This window comes from Lagenorhynchus albirostris, chromosome 1, assembly GCF_949774975.1.
Source record: "Lagenorhynchus albirostris chromosome 1, mLagAlb1.1, whole genome shotgun sequence".
Classification (NCBI taxonomy): Eukaryota; Metazoa; Chordata; class Mammalia; order Artiodactyla; family Delphinidae; genus Lagenorhynchus; species Lagenorhynchus albirostris.
In genome coordinates this window covers 184,174,686-184,196,414 of record NC_083095.1, presented here as the reverse complement: position 1 = coordinate 184,196,414, position 21,729 = coordinate 184,174,686, and the positions used below count along the sequence as shown (strand labels likewise).

The window sequence follows — 21,729 nt, the reverse complement described above, 5'->3', positions numbered from 1 at the left end:
CAACCACTGCGCCACCAGGGAAGCCCAAGCCCACTTTTTCTGAGAAGGACTTTTAGAGGCGTTCGGTGCCCTGTGAACATCTTGGTAACGGAAAAACCTGCATCCCTCCTAGACTGCCCTGTGTCTCCCTAGGTTATGCCCAGCAAGGTCTGGTTCAGAATTCATTTTACGGTTCAGGAAGCTGAAGTAGAGAAAGGCAGGTGGCTTGTCTTGTATCAAGTAGCAGGTCAGCGCAGTTGGGAAGCGAGTCCAGGTCTGGGGAGCACCAGCCCCGGCCTGTCCCCTGACCCACACACCGGCGTCCGTGGTCTGAGCCTCTGCGGTGCCCCTGCTTGCCTGCAGTCCGCACCCATTCCATCCCAGTGCGTGCAGGCAGCTCGGCTTTTTCTGTTGTCCACACCTTCAGTCTTCAAGTCTCCCCGGCCCCCGGCCCTCTGCTCCATCCCTCCCAAATGTGCTTGTGCGAGGATACTCTCCCCATCTCTGCAGAGCGCATCATGGCCAGCCAGCCTGTGATCCGGTTCCAGGAGCTCTTTCCCCAGTCAGGGCTGCTCCCGACTTCTCTGGCTAAAGGAAGGACAGTTCAGTTACCCATTGTCCCCTGGGGACGCCCAGCGTGTGTCCTCTAAGAAGCTCCCCGCAACCAGCCCGTTTCCAGCCTTCCCCATATCTCTCAACTTTCCTCTCCTTGACTTGGGCAGTTGTTGCACTTTGCTACGTTCCGTGCTTTCAGATGCCCCGCAGTCAGACGGACCGCGCGCTGTCTTCTCAGGACGTCAGCCAGCTCCGCTGCCCTCCTTCACAGACCCGTTTCCTTCCTCCTCGGTCCCAGGTCCTGATCTGTTGTTGTGGTTTGCTTTTTGTTTTGATTTTAGAAGAAGCGTTTCTAAACGTCAGCCCGCAGCCAGGATCCCCCTTGATGCTTGCGCCTTCTTTCCTCCACCGAGGAACCTGGACTTCCACGTGAAAAGACCAAGTGTGCAGAATTCACACTGGAGTTTCAGTCTTGTAATTTTCAGAGCTACAGCTTCTAGGGCTGTGAAACTAAGGTCATGACAAAGCAGATTTGCTCTTAGAAAGTTCCAGGATCCTCATGACTTCTTTCCCCGCCCAAGACAGCACTTTATCATAGAATTCAGTCCCCGCAGCAGAGGTGGAGCCTTTGGACAGAGAGCACCCCTTTTGCTGTGATGTGTCACGGTTCGCGTGCAGCAGGTACTGACCCAGGAGCCAGGCCGTGCGCCTGTCTTCCTCTGGCGTGGCCGGCGCAGCTCTCGCCAGGGATCCAGGAGGGGGGGCAGTGGCAGCCACCGGCCAGCGCCAGCTAAGATCAGCGTGCTGCAGGTGGACGCATGTGCCACGTCCTTGATCTAGAAGACCAAGAACAAGAACCCTGCAGGCAGGAAGCTCCTTCTTGCCGAAACTGCGCTGCTGACCTAGCCAGGAAGGTTTAGCTTTGGATGCTGAAACTAACACCAACCACACTGGCATACAGATTGATCTTTCAGAATTCCTCTGGGACCTCTTCCAGACACACCCTGTTCCCCAGACATCTTGAGAAACCTGTAAATTCTGCTGACTCTGCATGGCTTAAATTGTGCTTGGTCATTCATTCTCCTAAAATCTGGAACGTGATTTATTGTTTCTATATTGTCATTGTCGCAGGTGTTTGAAGTGAAAAGAGTTTTATTACAAATTAAAATACTTCTCCTCTCAGGCACATGCCCACACAGAGCAGAATTGTAAATTTGGAAACCTGTGTTCCTTCTGTGTTTGCTCATGTTAGATGGTAGACAGTTAGTATTTTTATTATTTTAAAAATTGAAGATACTTATTTGAAAATAGTATATAAAAGGTGCCTTATATTCAGCAATGTGTTCATATATTAATTAGCTAAATATCTAACTAGACAACACAAAATACCTACATTCATTGTGCAGTCAGTGCTACAGAGAAACCTGGCTAATATGGTGCTGAGTGCATTAAAACGTGATGGTATTAAATATGCCAGATTTATCTGCAAGACCTGTGTTTTTCCTAATAGATACTTTCTGTGGGCCTTTTCCTTTTCTTGTAGTTGAAATCGCAGGCATTTAGTAGAGTGACTGTATGACTTTTAGACTGGCATTAGACTTTTATTTTAACACCCAGATTAGAGAGAAAAAAAAAAAACTACTTCCCTTAATCTTCGTAAAGATACTGGCTGATGACAATTTAAGAGGATAGTATGTTTGAAATAGCTCCTAATACATCTAGGCATCCTCTAATGTTATTATTTATAGAAAATATTTTATAGCTGTATAATTTGAATCATGTTTAAGTAATATTTATTAAGTACCCTCAGTGCAATACAGATACTTTGGTTCAAAAAAGAAAAAAAAAATCCTCTGAGGAAGGAAGATTCTTAAAAGAGAGGCTTGCATCTGGAGTCGGTAATCATTCCCATTTCCAAAGAAGGAAGAAGGGGTGGCCTTTGTTTTGGTTTTGTTTTGGTTTGGTTTGGTGGTGGATTATTTTTTCTTTCGCTAATTTACAGTGGTATCTCTGGCCCCATTTCCATTAGGAGACGAAAGCATGGAAATTAAAAAACAAATTACAGGAATGAGAAGATTACTGAATGACAGCGCTGGGAGGATCTACCAGCGTGTGGGCAAGGAGGGGGAGAAGTTGAAAGAAGAACCCCAGGAGCTGGATTCGATGTGGCCTCCGCGTTTGAACCCTGTGGAGGCCCTACCGAGCCTGCACCCGTCTTCCCGGGGTGCGTGGAACGAGCTACCAGCCCAGAGCGGGCGGTTCTCAGGGCAGTATGGTACCCGCTCCAGAACCTTCCAGAGCCAGTCCCACGCCGCCGGGAGCTCCAATGGTATGGCTGTCATCAGATGCTCACAACGCTTCCGGGGCCGTTGCCCCAACGTGTTTTCTGTCTAAATATTCAGCATGTTCTTTGAGTTCAACATATTAAACCCTCCCTTAATCACCCACCCGCCTTAGCTGAGTTATCTTAAAAGACCGGGAAGACATAAAGGAAGAAGTTGAAGAGCATCAAAAACCAGAATTGAGACGCAGGAAAACCTGGGGGTTCTCCATTAGAAGGGATAGTTTCTTGGTAGAGATTTTAGCCCTTTAAGAGGTTTAAAGCCATCATTTGCAGAGATAACGATACTACTGTCACAAAAGACTGAACAGTTAGGGCAGAAAGAGCTCCTCCCGCTCTGTCATTAAAAGAAGCTTCCTGGTCACGCGGGTGTATTAATACGTCCCCTGGCCTAGGCTTGTGCTTTCTTCATTATCGGAAGAGTCAGATAAAGGCAGGACTGATGACCCCGCCCCCAGGTGACACCTTCACTTCAACCTCACATTCAAGCTACTGAACCTGTTGAGCCGTATTTTACAACCTGCTTCATTCAGGTTGAAAATTATTCCTTTAAAGTAAAATTTCCTTAATTTAAATACCTAATTTTTTTTTAGTAATTTTTATTGGAGTCCAGGTGATTTATCATGTTGTGTTAGTTTCAGGTGTACAGCAAAGCGAATCAGCTATACACATACAGATATATCCCCTCTGTTTTAGTTTCTTTTCCCATACAGGTCACCACAGAGTATTGAGCAGAGTTCCCTGTGCTAGACAGTAGGTTCTTATTAGTTATCTATTTTAAATTCCTAATTGTTAAGAAAAAAAAATCAAATGGCAAATTTTTTTCCAAAGCATAAGGAAAAACTTGATGATTTCTCCATTCACGTTAATTTTCCCTCCAGTGACATGAGATGTTACTCGTTCTATAAATTACGTACAGATGTGCAGAACTGTAGTTTTCACACAGAGAACAAGAAGAAAGGAAGAATGCGTTTTCAGTTTCCTTGAAAAGTTAAGGATTTTTTTTTTCCCATACATCATCCTTCAAGAAAAAGAGAACTACTGTGATTTTATTTTTCTTTTTAAACACAATTTGCAAGAACCAGTTCAGAGGTATGAAGAGCCATTCTGAGCCACTGCTGATGAGACAGGGAGGGACCCCAAAAGATGTATGGGTGTCTTCTCTCTCTCTTAATTTTACATAAGCCAATATCAGATTCACATGCTGGCATGCTTCCAGGTTAGAAGGAGATGGCTCTTTTAAGGCTCCTTCATAAAATAAAAGGGCAGTTCTCTTTAAAATTAGAAAATGATTTATAACAAGCTGAAAAGGGTTGGTTTTGTCCTCTAAAAATGATAAAGATAGACTTGGAATAGTGACTAGGAATATTCTACAACGTCCTCCTAACTCTACTGCCATGGGAGAAACGATGAGAGAACTAAAATAGCCTTAGGTATGTATGAAGTTAGTAAGCCCCGCATCAATGAGCTTCGGGTGAACAACGTTCTGTTTTCCAGGATACAACAAGGATAGTGGATTCACTTTGGAAAATATTAGTAACGGTAAAAGTTGAAAACATGAATTCCCCCATATTGGTTTAAAAATAGATCTTTTTGTGTTGATTGCTTGCATAGTTTCGATAGGAATGCATTTGGCATCTCGTTGGAATTATCTGCACTTTTAAAGTTGTAACATCTCAATGTGCTACAACTCTGAATGTAAATAATTACGCTGTTCCAAAGATTAAGTATATCCACAAATAATGCACATTGCGGGATGTAAATTACGTTTAATGTATACTAAAAGATATCACTGGACCAAAACCTTAGAACTTCCCTTTTCCACCTGTGAAAAAACCGAAGCGATAGCAGTCTCTTACCCTGCTCCACTTAAAGGTAGCAGGGTTGGATACTGAGACTGGGAGAACTGCGCTGAAAGCGTGTTTTTCCAAATGTCCCGTTTTATTACAGGGATAATAGGAAGATATTTGTTTACATGTAAGGGAAACAGGATAGTTTCATGAAGGAAAAGATACTAAATTTAAACAGTGGAAAAGAGACTAAAGTGAAATTAAAGAAATGGGAACGGAAAAAAGATGTAGAAGGATCTCCTTTATGTAGCTGGAGAAAATCTAACACCCCAGCACCCTCTAAACCCTCAAGTTCAAATGGATCCTCCCAGACCCTCCTGCCCCCGCTTTCTCCATCCCAGACATACCACACCCAGAGTGAAAGTTTAATGTGTTGACCGTTCTTAATTTTTGGAATAACATGATTAATGATAAAACTATTTTTTAAACAGACACATTTAATTCTTAATATGAACCCTCAGGACATATCCAACTACCAGGTTTTGTTTTTGTTGTTTTTTTTGGTAACACTGTTCTCAGAGCTAGTTTTTTGTGCAATAGCATGAGCGTGTCTAGTGAATTTTTCTGCAATTGTTATCTGAGATGAACTGGGGTGTCAGTAGGGAGGCCTGCCGTGACAGTGAATTGTGTGTGTCCGTTCACGCAGGCTCTGCCACCCGAGACACAGCACGCACCTGACAGTAGAGAAGCCTGGATAATTAGACGAAGTCAGACCCCAAAATTTAGGCTGTCCAAATTACTGGGTACATCTTCCTCAGGCACGACTTCACAGTTAACTGCACAGGCTTCAGAAGCCTGTCACGGTCCCCTCCTTTTTTGGTTGTTTATAATCTTGCTGTTGCTTGGCGTCCGTCATTCTTTTCTTTCGTGCTCAGGAGAACTTCCAGTGGTGAATTCGTCAGTTGGATCAAACTGCTGTACTTGTAACTGCCAGTCGACGTTGCAGGCCATTCTCCAGGAGCTCAAGGCCATGCGGAAACTGATGCAGATTCAGGCAGGTACGGAGATCAGGCCTCGGATGGAGGCCTCGGGTTTTGAATGCATACGTGACAGTCAGGATGTTCATGGTGCTTTGATTACTCTCTGCTTCCCTCCTTGCTATCTTTTTTTTTTTTTAGTTTTTTTAAAAAACATTTTTACTGGAGTATACTGGATGACATGCTTCTTCAATTAGCCATTTTCTCCACTTTTTCTACAACCCATCTTCCCATTAGCAACTCTAACGAATGCTTTATGGCTGGTACATGTGCTCCGGATACTTCACCCCGACTCCCCACACTTCACAAATGTCAGCTAATTAAACTTTGAAACAATTATACCCGAAAGTGGGCAGAGCTGCTCAGGCTCATTTTCCTAATGGGAATCAACAAGGAGGTTCACGTCAGGGAAGGAGGTGAGAACGGCTCATCTTCCCTCCTGAGGGGCTCGGTTTGGGGGCTGCATGCATCTCACACACTCCCACTCCTGCACAAGTTCCACACACACACACGCGCGCGCGCGCGCCCCCTGCACTGGGCTCCGTGTGACAGGTGGGGAGCCACGCATTTTTGTGCACACGAAGGAGCCCTTAGGAAGCGTGGGCTCCGCCGGTGAAGATTCCAGAGCATCAGCTGACAAGAAGCGTTGGCCCTCGGGCCCTGCTTGTGGCTTTTCTCCTTAACATTCAGGTCAGAGAAACTCAGAGACACCTCCTGTTTTGTCTTTTTATTTACACGACGCTTTTTTTGTTCTCGCCCCTGTTGGACAAGTTGAAGAACAGAAGAGCAGTGAACTTGCAGTTTGGGGTCAGAGTCCCAGTTTCTCCTGTCCTAGCTTGTTTAACTTCTCTGAACCTCAGATTTCTCATCTGTAACTGGAGTATTAATATCTAACTCACAGGGTTGTTGTGAAAATGGAATGAGATAGTAAATGGAAATGAACTCTGTAAGGCATGATCCGAGCCTCAGCTATTTCGTTAGCGTTTGTTATGAAGACCTGTAGCATTTCATAGAGGTCTAGAAGTCTAGGTCCTTATTATAGTGGATGTGTTTTCTAGTCTCCACAATTAGGGGAGAACAAAAGGACATTTTTGTGACAGGTACAGAAAGTAACAAATCATTTTATTAAGCCCTCCCCCTTGTCAGGAAAAGCTGCTCCTTGAGCAGGAAGATAGCACTGTCTTTTATGACTATCATCCCTAACCCCCTTTTCTCTGTAAAGGTATTCAGAAAGGTCACTGTTCAGAAACTGTACCTGGTGCCGTTTAGTGCATTCTAGTAAAATTTTAATATTCAATGATGTGGTTTGATGTAAAAAGCTTCATACTAAAACATATCAGTCACCCAAGATCACGTGAAAGTCAAATGGGCAAAAGGCTTTCTGAGAAGCGACATCTAATTTTATGTGCTGGATTTGGTCTTATCCCAAGGGAAAGAAAAATAAGCATTTTGGTCAGGCCAGTAAGCATTTAACTCACCTTGTTCCACCAGGATAATCTGTGTTCTTATTAACCTGGTAAAGGCTAACATCTGCTAAATGAGGAGCTCAGAAAGAAAGGTTACTTCATCCGGTACAGATTCTTTCCTCAATGGAAGAATTTGTTAGCACTTAAGAAAATGTGCGTAGGAAACTGTAATGATTTATTTTGTTACTTAAGCTCCTTACTCCTGAAATGGCAAACTACAAATTGCAACCCTTTAAATCCTTGACTGAAGCCTTTTTAGGATCTATTAAGTAAATGCCGCTATGTCACCCTGTTTTCTCTTCTGAACCTCTGCAGATTAGGGTGGTAAGCGACTCCAAAGCTGTAGGAGAACCCAAAGGATAAACTGGATAAATTACTCTCCTTTCCTTAAACTTAAGAATTTGTGTTGAGTGCGTAGATTTACTTAAGGTTTATTGCCTATAAAACGTAGATTTAAATTCTATTTAGAAAGTTTCACCTTTACTTCAGGGAGAAAGCCAGGGTTAAGATCAAGCGATAAGATCTGGATACAACAGACTACGGCTCGCTCTGTCCAGACTTGCGGAAGGAGGAGAAAAACTTAGACAGTACCTGTGTTCTTTAAACTTAAATCATTTTGCTTTTAATTTTGGAAAGTGAGGCTGGAGTCCTAGACCGTAGATAATTGCTTCGGTTGTCCATCTGACTTTCGGGATGGAGACCCAGCCGCCTCGGGTGAAAATCTGGACCAAACAGAGAAAAGTTCCTGTCCGGCTTGCATAGTAGGATCACTTGAGGAGCTTTAAAAAAATCCTGATGCCCAGGCATCACCCCTGGAAATTCCAATTCAAATTAATCTGGGGTGAGGCTGAGGCACTGGCTTTTTTTTTTTTTTTTTTTTAAAGCTCCAGGGTGATTCTAACATGTAGCCGAGGTCGAGAACCGGTGAGCTAGACTAATTGCTGCATGGGCGGTCCAAAAACTTCTCGGCTCATTTTACAGTGCAAGAAGTTTGTTTCTAATACTTATTTATAAATTTCTGTCCAGCCTAGAGATGCAGATATCAAGTTCAGACTACAAATATTCTTTATTTACAACCTGATAGGAAAGGATCCATATGGTGTGCACGTGAAGATCTTTAGATTTTCATTTGGTTTATTTTTAGAGGTGTACTTTTGTAAAAAAAAAAAAAAAAAAAAGCAGCTATGTCCTGTGGTTGTATTTATCAAACCATATTAACACATGAAGATTTAAGTAGTAATGCCATATTTTCCTACTAAACTTTGCATCAGAGTATTTTTATTTATTTATTTATTTATTTATTTATTTATTTATGTATTTGGCTGCGTTGGGTCTTCGTTGCTGTGCGCGAGCTTTCTCTAGCTGCGGTGAGCGGGGGCTACTCTTCGTTGCAGTGCGCATGCCTCTCATTGCGGTGGCTTCTCTTGTTGCGGAGCACGGGGTCTAGGTGCGCGGGCTTCAGTAGTTGCGGCACGCAGGCCCTGCAGCTCGAGGGCTTCAGTAGTTGCAGCACTCGGGCTTCAGTAGTTGTGGCTCGTGGGCTCTAGAGCGCAGGCTCAGTAGTTGTAGCACATGGGCTTAGTTGCTCCGTGGCACGGGGGATCTTCCCAGACCAGGGCTCGAACCTGTGTCCCCTGCATTGGCGGGGATTCCTTAGGTGGATTCCTAACCACTGTACCACCAGGGAAGCCCCCAGAGTACTTTTAAATGGTTAATAAACGTTACTTCTCAAAGGGCACCAATGAGAACTGTAATTAGCATCCTTGGTTCCCTTAAGTACCTAGGCAGCATCAGCACCCAGTTCTTTTTTTTTTTTTTTTTTTTTTTTTTTTTGCGGTTCGTGGGCCTCTCACCGTTGTGGCCTCTCCCGTTGCGGAGCACAGGCTCCAGACGCGCAGGCTCAGTGGCCATGGCTCACAGGCCCAGCCGCTCCGCGGCATGTGGGATCTTCCCGGACCGGGGCACGAACCCGTGTCCCCTGCATCGGCAGGCGGACTCTCAACCACTGCGCCACCAGGGAAGCCCCAGCACCCAGTTCTTGATGGGTTCTTTTCGTCTTTGGAACTCAAACTGTTTCTGGGTCTTACTGATTTGCTCGCCTTGTACAGAATTATAGCCTTCCTCTTTTTCAGCTACATGAAACTGAGGCAGAGAGGGGCAGCCTGGTCAGAACCCAGGAGAGTAGTGTGTGGAGATAGTTGGTGTGTGAGGCCGGAGTAACTGGACCTGAAGTTGACCAGCAGGCCTGGCCCACATGCTTACTGGTCATTCCTGAATGACGCTTTTGATCAGCTTTGCCCCAGTGACCGTCCTTGCTCAGCCTTTGTCAGTTTTGGCACCTGCAGGTTGCTGGCTACTGATCAGTTTAACCTCAAGTGACAACTGGAATATTCCTGAGACTGGCTTGCCAGAAAGCATGAACATCCCCACCGCAATTTAATTTCCGGAGTTCTCAGTTATACAAGAGTGTCATGGGATGCGTAAAGTCATGCTTCAGTGTTTTTTCAGAGCTCATCATCCCTTCCTCCTGTCGATTACCCACCAGCATTTGGAGCAGAGTATTCTCTTGGGTTTTTCTGCCTGTAGACCTTTAAGGCTGCGTTTGGTTATCTTCAGGTCCAGCGTGAGGTTGATTTCAGTGTGCCTCGTCCTTGAGTGAACCCACTTCAGCCTCAGTTTATGAGGCAAGTACATACTCCTGAGTTAGAGACAAGTGCCTGTACCATATTTTTGTTTGTTGTTCACAGTTGGAACCCAGAACAGACAACAACCCCCAATTTCCCTTATCTGCTCCCAGCGAACTGCCGTCTCGCGCAAGAGAAATAAAAAGAAAAAAGTGCCCCTGAAGACTGTGGAACCTCTCACTGTGAAACAGAAGCCCAGTGCGTTAGAAGCTGAGAAGAAGGCGGTGGCGGCCCCCGAGAATCCCAGTCTCCCCTCGGCCGAGCACACCTCCCCCAGGGAGAACCACATCCTAGGATTTGGCATCGTACTCGAATCACCAGCCTCTGATGTAAGTTGATGTTTTCTGGCTGCTGACGCTAATGTGTAACTTTGCCCTTAACTAGTTCTGCCCAAGAAAACCAGAGAAACTTGCAGAATACACGTGGGAAAGAGGAAAGGAAAACTCTTAGTAATTCCCTTGCCCAGGATTTTCTCTTCTGAAAATCTTAGGCCTTATTTCCTTAAACATGTTTGCATTCTCTCCGAAAGGAGAAGGATGATGAAGTTCTGCTCACTAATTTCGTTAACGTCTTTAACTTTGAAGCAGCCGTTTTCAATTTCCTCAGCGTAGTGAGCTAAAAGAACATAATTGAATCCTTTGTAGATGGGCATAAATGAACAGAACCCTACAGGTAAGGTCACACCTTTCTAGAAACGCAAACTAACAATAAAAAAAAGAGCAGTGGTGCTACTTCTGTTTTATAGATGCAAGCCACACTGCTAAGTAAGTCGCAGTGCCGTGCCACTGAGTCTGTGTAATGATAGGTTAACAGTTTGCAAAGGTTTTTCTATTTAAATATCATCGCTAGAAGGTCGTCGCAGCCCAAGATGCTGAATGACATCTGAGACATTCGTCTGACTTACCATTTTATAGTCACACGGCCAATAACGAACTTCTTCAGTAATGTGCTCTGTCGGCCACGGCGTACCCTCCTTGCAGTACCTTGATCTGAGTACACTGATGCCGTGAACCCCAACTCGTTGGGAGAGTTCCTAAAATAAACAAGGATGGGTGAGCCATTATTACCAGATGGCATAGGATGAGAATCCCGCTGAGAACGCCCACAGGCCTATATAGGATGAGAGTTTGGCCCCACCTCTTCGACTTTCAATAAGAAATAAATTGCTATTTTCAATCAGCTGTTCCTTTCAAGCTGCAGAAAGACGGTCTGCTCGCACAGGTCTTTATAAAAGGGAGGCAACAAAAAGAATCATCTCGTGACTTGGTTAGACTAGAAAATCATTTGACCTTTTATCCAATCCTTGGCGTGAGGGGTTCCGTTTATTTGTTTCTTTACCCACGAACACACACACAATTGTTAAGAAGTTCTTCTAGACTAAAAACTTAGTTTTAAAAAATCATTAATGACGACAGCATTCTACCCTGGACCAGCTGGCTCATTTAATCCTACCCCATTGTTACTGCAGCCGAGGCCCTGGTTTCAAAGCCCACGTGGACCACACGTTTGGAAGCAGAGGTAAATGATTCCACAACACAAAGTACATTCAGTCTGAAGCAGTTTTCATAATACTTTTACATTTTTCTTGAATGTTTTAGGCCTTCTTTTCTGTGATAGGCATTAATGTAGCAGGAGCAGTCATCTGAGTTGTGAAAATCGTCTCCTGCGTGAGTCGATCTAATGCGAATAACTGAACTTGCTCCTTTTTAAAAAATTTTTAAGGTCTAAATGTACTTCAGAGATAACTTGAGAAAGGTCTGTTAAAGGCTTTATGTACATTAGTGAAATAGAATTTTTCTTATCTTTACCAATACCAGTATTGTAATTTAAATACCAAAAAATAATTTGCTTTTTATTCATGATGATTTTTGCTAACAAGAGGTGTTAAATTTAATAAAGCACGTTCGGAATTGTCCATGTAAACTCAGTTAGGTGCTGACTGTCTTTGGAGAATAACATGCTTCTAAAGAAAAGCAAAAGCGTACATAGATATTATCTTTACATCATCCAACTGATATGCCCTTTGATTCATCTATTCCACGGAAATTGTCACTGCACCTAGAGGACCACACCGTGAGTCCCGTCATCAGAAATTGTGTCCCTGGATAGTCTTGATGGCATGCATGAGGCTGGCCCTTTAGGTGGTGAGACCATCAGTGCTAAGGCATCTGAATCTAGGTGCCCTTCTCGTCTTCTATTATTTCTTAGCCGTGAGCCTTTTAAACTTTGGTGGATGTCCAGAGGAGAAAACAGAAAATAGATCATAATCTTGTGGGAATTATTCTATAAAATCAATTGGAGAAAAGGTAATATAACTGGATTATATATAAGAAGATGGGCATTGTGTATCTGAAGATGGGCTCTGAAAAGTACCCAGCGTTGGGACGATTAAGTCCAACGTTATAGGACTGGGCGTGTGGTCCATTGTAGTTGGAGCAGCTGTGTGGCCTGCACTGATAGCAGATGATGATATAAACATGGGATCGAGTCAGACGGTGAAAGCCCTGATGTGTCCTGCCGAGGCCCTTGGGCCTTTTTTATCTTGTGGGCACTAGGGAGCCATTGTAGATTTCAAGTAGAGGAATAATCATACCTGTGTTTAGAATGGAATCCGGAACAGCACTGTGGATGATTGATGAATATAGAAAAGAGACTAGAGGCAAAGAGAGCAGGAAGAAGGTAATTCCAGGTGGCCAGGCAAGAGATGGGGAGCGTCTGTACGTGAGCAGTGAGCCTGCAGGGACAGAGAAATGAGAGGCCCCCGGGGGTGCCCACACAGAGGACCTGGTGGCTCAGGAGAAGTAAGCCCCGCATCTCTATCCTGGAAAACGAGGTTGGTTACTAGATGCTACTGATTTCCTTAACTGAGACAGGGAGGACGGAGCAGAAGCAGGCCTTCAGTGCTGGATGGGAAGTAAAAAGAAGCCGAGTGTCCTCAAAAGGTCATTAGACGTTTGGAGCACAGGAGAAAGATGAGAGCGGGAAGCAATGAAAAAAGGACACATAAAACCTGTGCTTTATTGTTTTTTAAATGTAAAAAAAAAAAAAAATTACTGTAAATTGTTTAAAGTTCACAATGCATTATCTTTTTTTATGCTGTGACTTTTAGAGTCACCCAAATACAAATTTGTGTATCTAGGCACAGGCACGAACGTGAGGGGCTGTAGATCACTGCAGGTGGACTGCCAACCCTCTGACCCCTGACGGGTATCCCTGCTCCGTGCAGAGAAACAGGGAGCCCTAATCAAAACCAGCTACAGCCCAGCACCTCGGAGTGCTGTCAGCACTAAATGACCTGGAGCACATAGGGAAATCCTCCTGCGGTGCCTGGCACATAAAAGGTACTCAGCATATGGCCAAACGTCTCCGTTTGTGTTAAGCACAATATACAAAATCACCTTTTAAAACTCTGGGTCTAGGACTTGGCGTTAATCAGAACCCTCTCCTCAATTGAACTCCTATTTTCTTGTTCTTTCCCTGTTATTCCTCACTGTGCACACATCCCCCCGCCCAAAGCACCAATCTGATTTCAACAATCCTTTATAGGACTTGCTATACCAGTTTGTAATTATTTACGTGATTTCCTCTCCTTCCCCCTTGGCTTCTCAAGGGCAGGGAATACATTTTAAAATAATAATAATAATAATAATAGCATTAATAGTAGTAGTAGCAGTAGCGTTTGTCTGCTATCCTCTGCCAAATAATTTTTCAAATTTCATCCTTACTCTTTGAGGTACTAGTATTATCCTCAATTTATAGATGAGGAGACGGTGGCATAAAGGGCCTAAGTAGCCTGCTCAAGCCCACAAAGCCAGAAAGGTGGAGCTGCTTCCCAGACCAGGGCTGAGTGTGCCCTCACCCACTGAGTGCCAGACTTGGGCCGCTGCTCTAGCCCCGTTCTGGAACGTGACCACCGCTCACTAACTGTTCATGAGACGACTGTGACACAAAGGAGACCTGGAAGGTTAGACTATGGCTGTGTGTGCTGTTTCCTTGGAAGTCTCTGGGGGAGACCTTCATGGTTAAGGGTGCAGCCTCTGAGGTCAGGATGTCCAGGCTACAAGCCCGGCTGTGTGACCCCCAGCAAGTGCACCCACCCTCGCCTCCCTCAGTTTTCTCTCCATAAAATGGGAATGACGATAGTGCTAACCTCAGCGACGGGGCTGGCTGGAAGAGTTAAATGAAGACATCTATGTAAAGCACTTAGAATATAGTACCTGGTATGTTTTAAGCACTCAGTAAATACTGGGTCTTTCTTAAACCTTAGCGGTCCTAGCTAAGTACCTTTATAGGAATAAATCTACATGTTTGTTAAGTAAACTTATGTGTACATAGACACGAACAAATACACAGGGGCTAATAGTGTTTTTAAAAAGAGAGTGGCCAGAAATCCTGCCCCTCTTTGGGGGCAGGATTACTTGACCCATTTTAAGTTAGCACATTAAATAAAATTGAAACCTGAACTACACAGAAGCAAAAGCAGAAACCCCAAACCAAATTTCATATTTAAACACAATATTTAATTCTTTCTTTAGGAGTTCCCAACCCAGGATTCTACCAGTACTCAGACCAGACAGTTGGGAATATTTTACAGTCACTGTTTTTCCCTACCTGGTTGGATTTATTGGTTTTTCAGGGCAGATACACGTGGCTTCGGTTTATTTCCTTGTTGTTGCTTCTTGTTTGGCTTGTTCTTTGGCCACCGTGAAACACTAACATCAGTTTTTAAAAAATATTTCAAAATGTTTTTTAAAAAACATAGGAAGTGTTTTTCTATTTGGTGTCGTTACTATGAATACTTTCCAGTAATCCTAGGCAACACAGAAGTTATCAGAAGATACAGCTGTGGATACCCATCAAATTAAGATAATTTTGTTAATGTTTATGTCATTCTTAAAATAAATAATTTAAAATGCATTGGTGCTTTCCACATAAATAGCTCCTGAATTCAGAATCTGTTTCCTTAATTTCTTCTTAGCCCAATAAATAAAGTAATCCACTGGGACCTGGTAAAGCAAATCAGTCAAGCAAGTGATTTTTTAATTTATTCATCGACACACTGAAGTTAAGGCAGTCATATGCTTGAGAGTTTAAGTTCTAGTGCACACTGCCTGGGTTCACATCCTTGCTTCACCACTTATTAGCCAGATAACCTTAGACAAGTTACCTAATCTCGCTAAACCTTAGTTTTTGCATCTGCAGACTGGGGATCACGAAAGTGGCCGCTTCATAGGATGATGAGAATTAAATCAGAAAACCCACGTAATGCGCGTTAGCCTAGGGCTTGGACTATAGTAAGTAGCGAAGACACGCTAATCGTAGCGCCATTTCCCAGGGCTCCTGAAATGAAGTAGTCCTCGCCCTTCAAGTATACCATATGAGGAAAACACATAAACAGTCATCACAGGGTAGTAGGACGTAAGGCTAGCAGGCTGTCAAGGTGGAGCTGGCCTCTGCCCAGAGGGTTAAGGACTGGCTCTCAGTGGTGGACATCTTCTCCGAGGAGCAGTTTCACTGGAGTTGTGATGCAAGAAGCTAGACTGCAGTGGCTGAAGTCTTATGCGTTAAACATTCTGGCTCAGATAGCTTGAGCATAAATCAAGCCCAAGTCCTCAGTCATTAATTTACCACCTGAGAAAGGACGATGCTGAAAACACCCCTGAATGACTTGACAGTGTCTCATTATGCAAGTGCATGGAGGCGTGTTCAAGGAGCCAAACTGTATTGTCTTTTTAAAAATTCATTAATTCGTTAATTAATTAATTTTCATTTATTTTTCTGGCCATGCCACGAGGCTTGCAGGATCTTAGTTCCCCGACCAGGATCAAACCCAGGGCCCCGGCAGTGAAAGCACCAAGTCCTAACCATGGACCGCGAGGGAACTCCCCCCTGTGAAATTCTTAGTTCTACCAAAATTTTGTTGAATAAAAATCCATAATTGACTTAATAATCCAGAATTGACTCTTTAATGACTTCCTGTAATTATCATCCTATTCAACGTCCAGTATGTGCTAGTCTAGAGATTACGCCTACTTTTGGATAGAACTCTTGCCTGAGCATTTTTTACTTGCCTTTTTACAAAATGGGTCCACCCACCATGGGGCCTCTGCCCCCTTGATGCAGTGGTTCTCGGTTCTGCCACGTCCCCAGGCCATGCTGTTTTGAGCTGTGCTAGCTGGACCAAAGAGAGCAGGCCCGCCTTCCAATCCAGTGGGTTCTTGGGGCCGCCCAGCTTATTGGCCATGATCTTGGAGTGGCATTTAATAAACAGTAATGGTAATACTTGCTAAATCTACCTGGAGCAGACCTGAGTTATAGGGAACAATTTCAGTTTTTCTCAAACAGAAGCAGATTGCATTTGCGAGCAAAATACAATCAATTATGAAGGGGTTTTGTGTGTTTTTTTAATTTCATAAACTAAAGCTCATTTTTGTAGAAGTACATCTAGTACACTGCTAAATAAATACTGTGAGAAAAAAGGATCATTGTATATGATAATACTATGAACAGAAAGGTTGAATTTATAGCTTTTAAACATTCTTAAAAATTTCGTTATGTGTTTTCAGTCCAAATCCTGCCTTTTCATCCATAGTTTTCTTGTAGGTTTCAGTCTTGAGCCAGTCTGAAACTTGACTAGGTGGCAAGTCAAGTGTAAGAACTATTGTGTATAATTCACCAGTTTGCAATTAAAAACCTGGGGCTAATGCCCAATATGAACATTCACGCACTTCCTTTTACTCTTTTAACCAATGACCACATGTAGCTTTTTACATGTCTTACTGTAATTTGCTACTGACAATACCTTATATAAAACAGCCAATATCAGAAATATTCCCTGTGTGATTACTTTGTTATGATTGCCTTAAAATAGTTTTACATTTTTTCTTTAGATTATATAGAGGAGTCACATGATATGTTCAGAGAGACTTAGGGGAAAATCTTTTCGTCTACCAGGTGTTATGGGATCCCCCCAGCCAAACTAGACCTTGACCCCAACGACTTCTAAGCAAAGGGAGACCACAGTTGAAATGCAGAGAGAAGCAAGATGGTTAGTGTGTCCACAGGCCTGGGTCCAAGAACATTTTCAAGAGTCCTCATGACTACATGCAGTTTTTGCCTCCCGAACTTCACTGGGTGTAAGATGAAACACCACTGGATAGGAAAATTCAACATTTGGTGCATAACTGTGCTAAGTGACTGAGGTGCTGAAACTCGGCAAGACATACATGGAAATCCAAATTTATAGCGGGAACTCAGACTCTCAACTCTTAAAATGGTGACTCCAACTGTCGTAAATCCTGCCCCATACTTTGGATGTTATCATTTAAAGATCATATTACTTCAGTAATCAATAGAATCTGTAAATTAGTGTATTAGCTGTCTGTCCTCACTCGAGTATCAAATAGTAATTCTATCAAAGGAAGTGTAGCTTTTAAAACGATACTCATTTGGAATAGTGGTGGTTTCTATCATAGCCATCGTCAGTAAGCAGAGAGAGCTCGCTTCGACTAGACAGTAAACAAAAAGAAGAGATTCAAGCATACAATTAAAGAGTTTTAACCTGTTTTTAAATATAAGTGCAAAGTTGTGGATCATTACACGGCTGTAATCCACCTGCCATTATATTTCTAAAGTGGGAGAAATAAAAAGGTTTCAGAGTAAAAATTTGAGATTAATCAACCTTGTATCTTTTCTTCATGTCTCAGGACGTAAAGCTCCCCTCTTTTTTTTTTTTTAAAGGAATTGGTTCGTTGCGTTGTGGCCCCTTAGTGCACACCGACAACCAGCTAAGAAACTTGCATGAAAGAAAGCGTGCGAGGAGCAGGGAGGGGCAGAGACCAGTCACCTTGGCCTCTGCTGCTGGCCTCCACCTAATAAAACTGACTCCTTTGTAAGGGACGCATAGCTGGGCCAGTTCATGTTCCTTGATCTGGAAGGAGCGCTCCAAAATAACAACAACCGTCTGGCAGTAGAAGGTAGAACACGAAGCATCGACAGCTTCTGCATCGGGAGAGCATCTCAGAAATCAAAATGCTACTCTGACCCCATAGGCAGTCTCTCGGCTCCACAGAGACCTCCAGAGACTTAGTTTTAGGGGTTGCAGCAGATGCCAGAAACAGCGACTGCATCTCTCTCCTAAATCCTACCTCCAGGGCCCTGATAAAATGCTATCCTGGCCTCCTAACCAAAACCCCTTCCCCCCTCACCAGCCAAACGCTGCCTAATGGTCTGTACCCCTCTTGTAGCGCTTATCGTTCTCCACTTTGTATGCTGGGGGTTTGTGAACGTGTCTCGTCTAGCGAGCCCGACCTTAAACTCCTTCCACACGGAGGATGCTGAGTAAATATCGATTGATTGAGCCAGGGCAGTGTTCTCTAGGTAGCCTGCTCCCTGAGCTAGCGTGGGCCCTGCGGGGAGAAGACTGGCGTGCCGGACCCGGGCAGGGCAGACTCCACACATGCTTCCTTTATGTGGGGATAAAAGACCTCGAAATCAATACTAGTCATTTTGTATAAATTTATTTATTTATTTATTTTTGGCTGTGTGGGGTCTTCGTTTCTCTGCGAGGGCTTTCTCTATTTGTGGCAAGCGGGGGCCACTCTTCATCGCGGTGCGCGGTCCTCTCACTGTCGCGGCCTCTCTTGTTGCGGAGCACAGGCTCCAGACGCGCAGGCTCAGTAGTTGTGGCTCGCAGGCCCAGTTGCTCCGTGGCATGTGGGATCTTCCCAGACCAGGGCTCGAACCTGTATCCCCTGCATTGGCAGGCAGATTCTCAACCACTGCGCCACCAGGGAAGCCCAATACTAGTCATTTTGAATGAATTCTTACATAGTGTTTTGTTGATGCTGAGAAAAATCTATCGGGCGCTAGTTGGGTGTTTGGCACTCTGAATGCAAAAGACAGTACGCATTCTGATGAGAAACACAAACTCCCGACTAAACAAATGCAGTGTGAAAAGTGCCAGAAACGTAGTTCTAGAAGATACTCTGCATATGCGAGGAAGGAAGTGGCTAGTTCTGCCTGGTGGCTAGTTTAGGTCAGAGTCTCTCAAACCGGGTCCAAGTCCTACAAGATGGCTGAATTTTAAACAGCTGCTTGGGGGTACCAGAATCCAGCAGAGATACCTGAACGAGAGAAGATGGTATGGTATCTTTCCCTTTTCTCTCTTGCAAATTTAAGGGCTACCGTACCCCCCAGCCCGGGTCCTCAAATAGCTGTGAGTTGCTGTTTCTATGAAGTAGACTGCGGTCCTTTTTTTGTTGTTGTTAATGGAGTGCTTAGCAAAAATCTGCGGTCAGTTCATTTAGCATAAAAGGTCTAAAGTCAGCCGTAGGATGTGCAAAATCAAGTTCTGATTATAAATGAAACGTCATCTTCGATTCTGATGGTAGAATTCTCTCAATCCTAACATTGCTACATCGAATCATTCAGCCAACGTGCATTGAGTGCCGAGTGTACAGCTTCTGTCCCAGGAGTTGGGGGCACTGCAGCCTCTGCAGACCTTCACCAGCACTGAGGTGCGAAAGTCAGGAAACCATCCGGCAGCACTGTGTTCATAGTGATTTACCAAGCATTCAGAGACCAAAAGCCAAATGGCAAAGTAGAGCGGAGAAGTGAGATGACTTTCTGGAAAATCCAGTTGAGAATTCCCTTTGGGAGCAACAGGGCCCCAAGTCGTCCCCACGTCGTCTGATTCATTTAAGCCCTTCTCTGAGCCCTTTACTCTGACCGCAGGACAAACAAAAATAATTCCTACTCCCCAGGAGAAAAACTAGTCCCCAGTCCTCACATTTCTAACATGACTTAGAAAATCTAAAGTAGTATCAGCTTTGCAAAGTTTTAAACATGGTATCTAAGAAAAAGCTTTTATGATACATCCTAAGTGAAGATTCCTTCTGACTTTTTTTCTAACAAAAGTTTACCAACTGCACTTCTTCACCTTAACGTTATTATTTTAAAGTCGTCGTGTTATAATCAACAGTAAATGACACAGTAGTTGAGATAATGACTGATGAACTTTTATCTATTGAGCAAGAATTTACTGAGTGCCTACAATGTGCCAGGCCCTAGAGATAACAAAGACTGAGTTCCAGGCAACAGGAAGGGCCGCGATCTAATCAATAATTATAATACGGTCTGGTAAACACAGTCATATAAGTATGTCAAATAAATAGCAGTGACAAAGCCTGCATAACCGCCTCCTCGGGAAAGAAACAGTTAGGAAAGGCTTTGAAAGGGAAATGGTGTGAGCTGGGCTGAAAGATGGGAAGGTGGGTTGTAAACGTCCATGGCATGTACATAGAGAATGTACTATCAGTGTCTGAGCTTATGTGGTAGAGTCCAAGTTGAAAGGGCCCTTATCGGCCTTCTGATCCAGTATCCCAGTCAGGAAACCCCCAGCAGGGAAACACTGTGATTGGCACACTGGTTTTCCACTGGTGCTCTGGGATAGGGCTTCAGATTTTCCTCCCAAAAGCAGGGATCAGGGCACCTGCTCAGCATTGTTGTTGATGTATTAGTTGACCTAAGTTTTCACTGGAGGAAAAAAAAAAAAAGAAAGCTCCACAGCTTAAAACCACTGGCCTAATGCCAAGAGCATGGGACCTAGAGGGTAGCCTCGTGTTTGTGTCCTTAGGCAAATGAGGTCAAATTATTTCACGCAGGAGAAAGTGATCTGTAAATAGTAAGGCACTGAGTGCGTCTAAATTAGTTTTAAGTCATTTTTGTTGTGATCTCTTCGGGCCTGTGTTCCCTCCTTTACAAAATGAAGACGTTTCACCCCAAATTCTCAAGTCCCCTGGGTAGCTCTAGAGTTAAATGCTTTGGGAATTATCCAGCTTTCTCTTAACTTTCTCTAAGGCCGAGAATGGTTTTCCAGCGTACTCCTTTCCACTGCTTTTGACGAGACTTAATATTGGAATTAGAGCATCTCGTTTGGTGAACCGTCACTAGTAATTGGTTTTGTAAGTCGCAGACACTGTCACACAAAGCCGAGGCTGTGTGCTTTGCAGAGTATATGGCCATTGCAAGAGCTAGTGATGTTTTTTTGTTGCACGTATGCCCAAAGTTGGTTGCTTCAAATCTTGCTTTTAATGACATATTTATGTTCTTTTGGTAGCCAGAAGTGCAACTTGCTGAAGGCTTCGATGTGTTTATGCCTAAATCTCAGCTGGACTCTATACTGTCAAACTACACTCGCTCAGGAAGCCTTCTGTTTAGAAAACTGGTGTGTGCATTTTTTGATGACAAGACTTTGGCTAACTCCTTACCCAATGGGAAGAGGAAAAGAGGACTCAATGACAACCGGAAAGGACTAGACCAAAATATTGTGGGTGCAATAAAAGGTTGGTCTGCATCATTTCATTTTATGGGGTCTTTGTTAAGCTTTGCCTTCATTCCATAAAGATGCAGCTTAAAGTGTAGTAAATGAACTAGAGGCGAATTTAACTTGCCGCTGGCCATCTGCCCACCGGCCTGGCTTTTGGGTGTGAGCTCCCTAACTCTCCGCCCCAAATACCACTAGAATTTGCTATTTCAAGGTGATGTTAATTTGTTAAAATCAGAATTTAAGAGCCAGTCTGATGTGCTGCAGAACTGAAAAGTTGTTCCTTAACTAACTTTGAAAATGAAAGTACTTTTTCCTTTCAGTCATTTCTAAGAACTTCATCAAAACAGGATTTCTACTTAGATTTTTAGTTGTAAGTAAGAATAAAGCTGTGATGCTCTTTTGAAAAGAAGGTAGAAGAGTTCTCTCCAAAGTTCAGAAGTTGCTTTACTAGGTCACTGCTTCTAAATATACTTCAAATGGAAGTGATCCCACTGTGAAGCCAGACCCTACTCTGCTCCTTCTGGTTTTGTGACATGGCGTCGTGCCAG

General features: G+C 43.7%; 1 protein-coding gene across 12 annotated transcripts in view; it reads left to right on the top strand.

The window, feature by feature from the left end:
- Nucleotides 1-21,729, top strand: part of BEND7 (BEN domain containing 7) — an 89,869-nt gene that overhangs the window by 22,846 nt on the left and 45,294 nt on the right. For 11 of the 12 annotated variants that reach the window (XM_060162104.1, XM_060162095.1, XM_060162125.1 and 8 more), the window contains 4 exons: nucleotides 2,564-2,863; nucleotides 5,601-5,723; nucleotides 9,916-10,181; nucleotides 20,972-21,197. In XM_060162104.1, the coding sequence (XP_060018087.1) occupies nucleotides 2,564-2,863; nucleotides 5,601-5,723; nucleotides 9,916-10,181; nucleotides 20,972-21,197 (915 nt within the window). The remainder of the gene's footprint in view (nucleotides 1-2,563; nucleotides 2,864-5,600; nucleotides 5,724-9,915; nucleotides 10,182-20,971; nucleotides 21,198-21,729) is intronic. The other variant, XM_060162084.1, reaches the window with a different exon arrangement.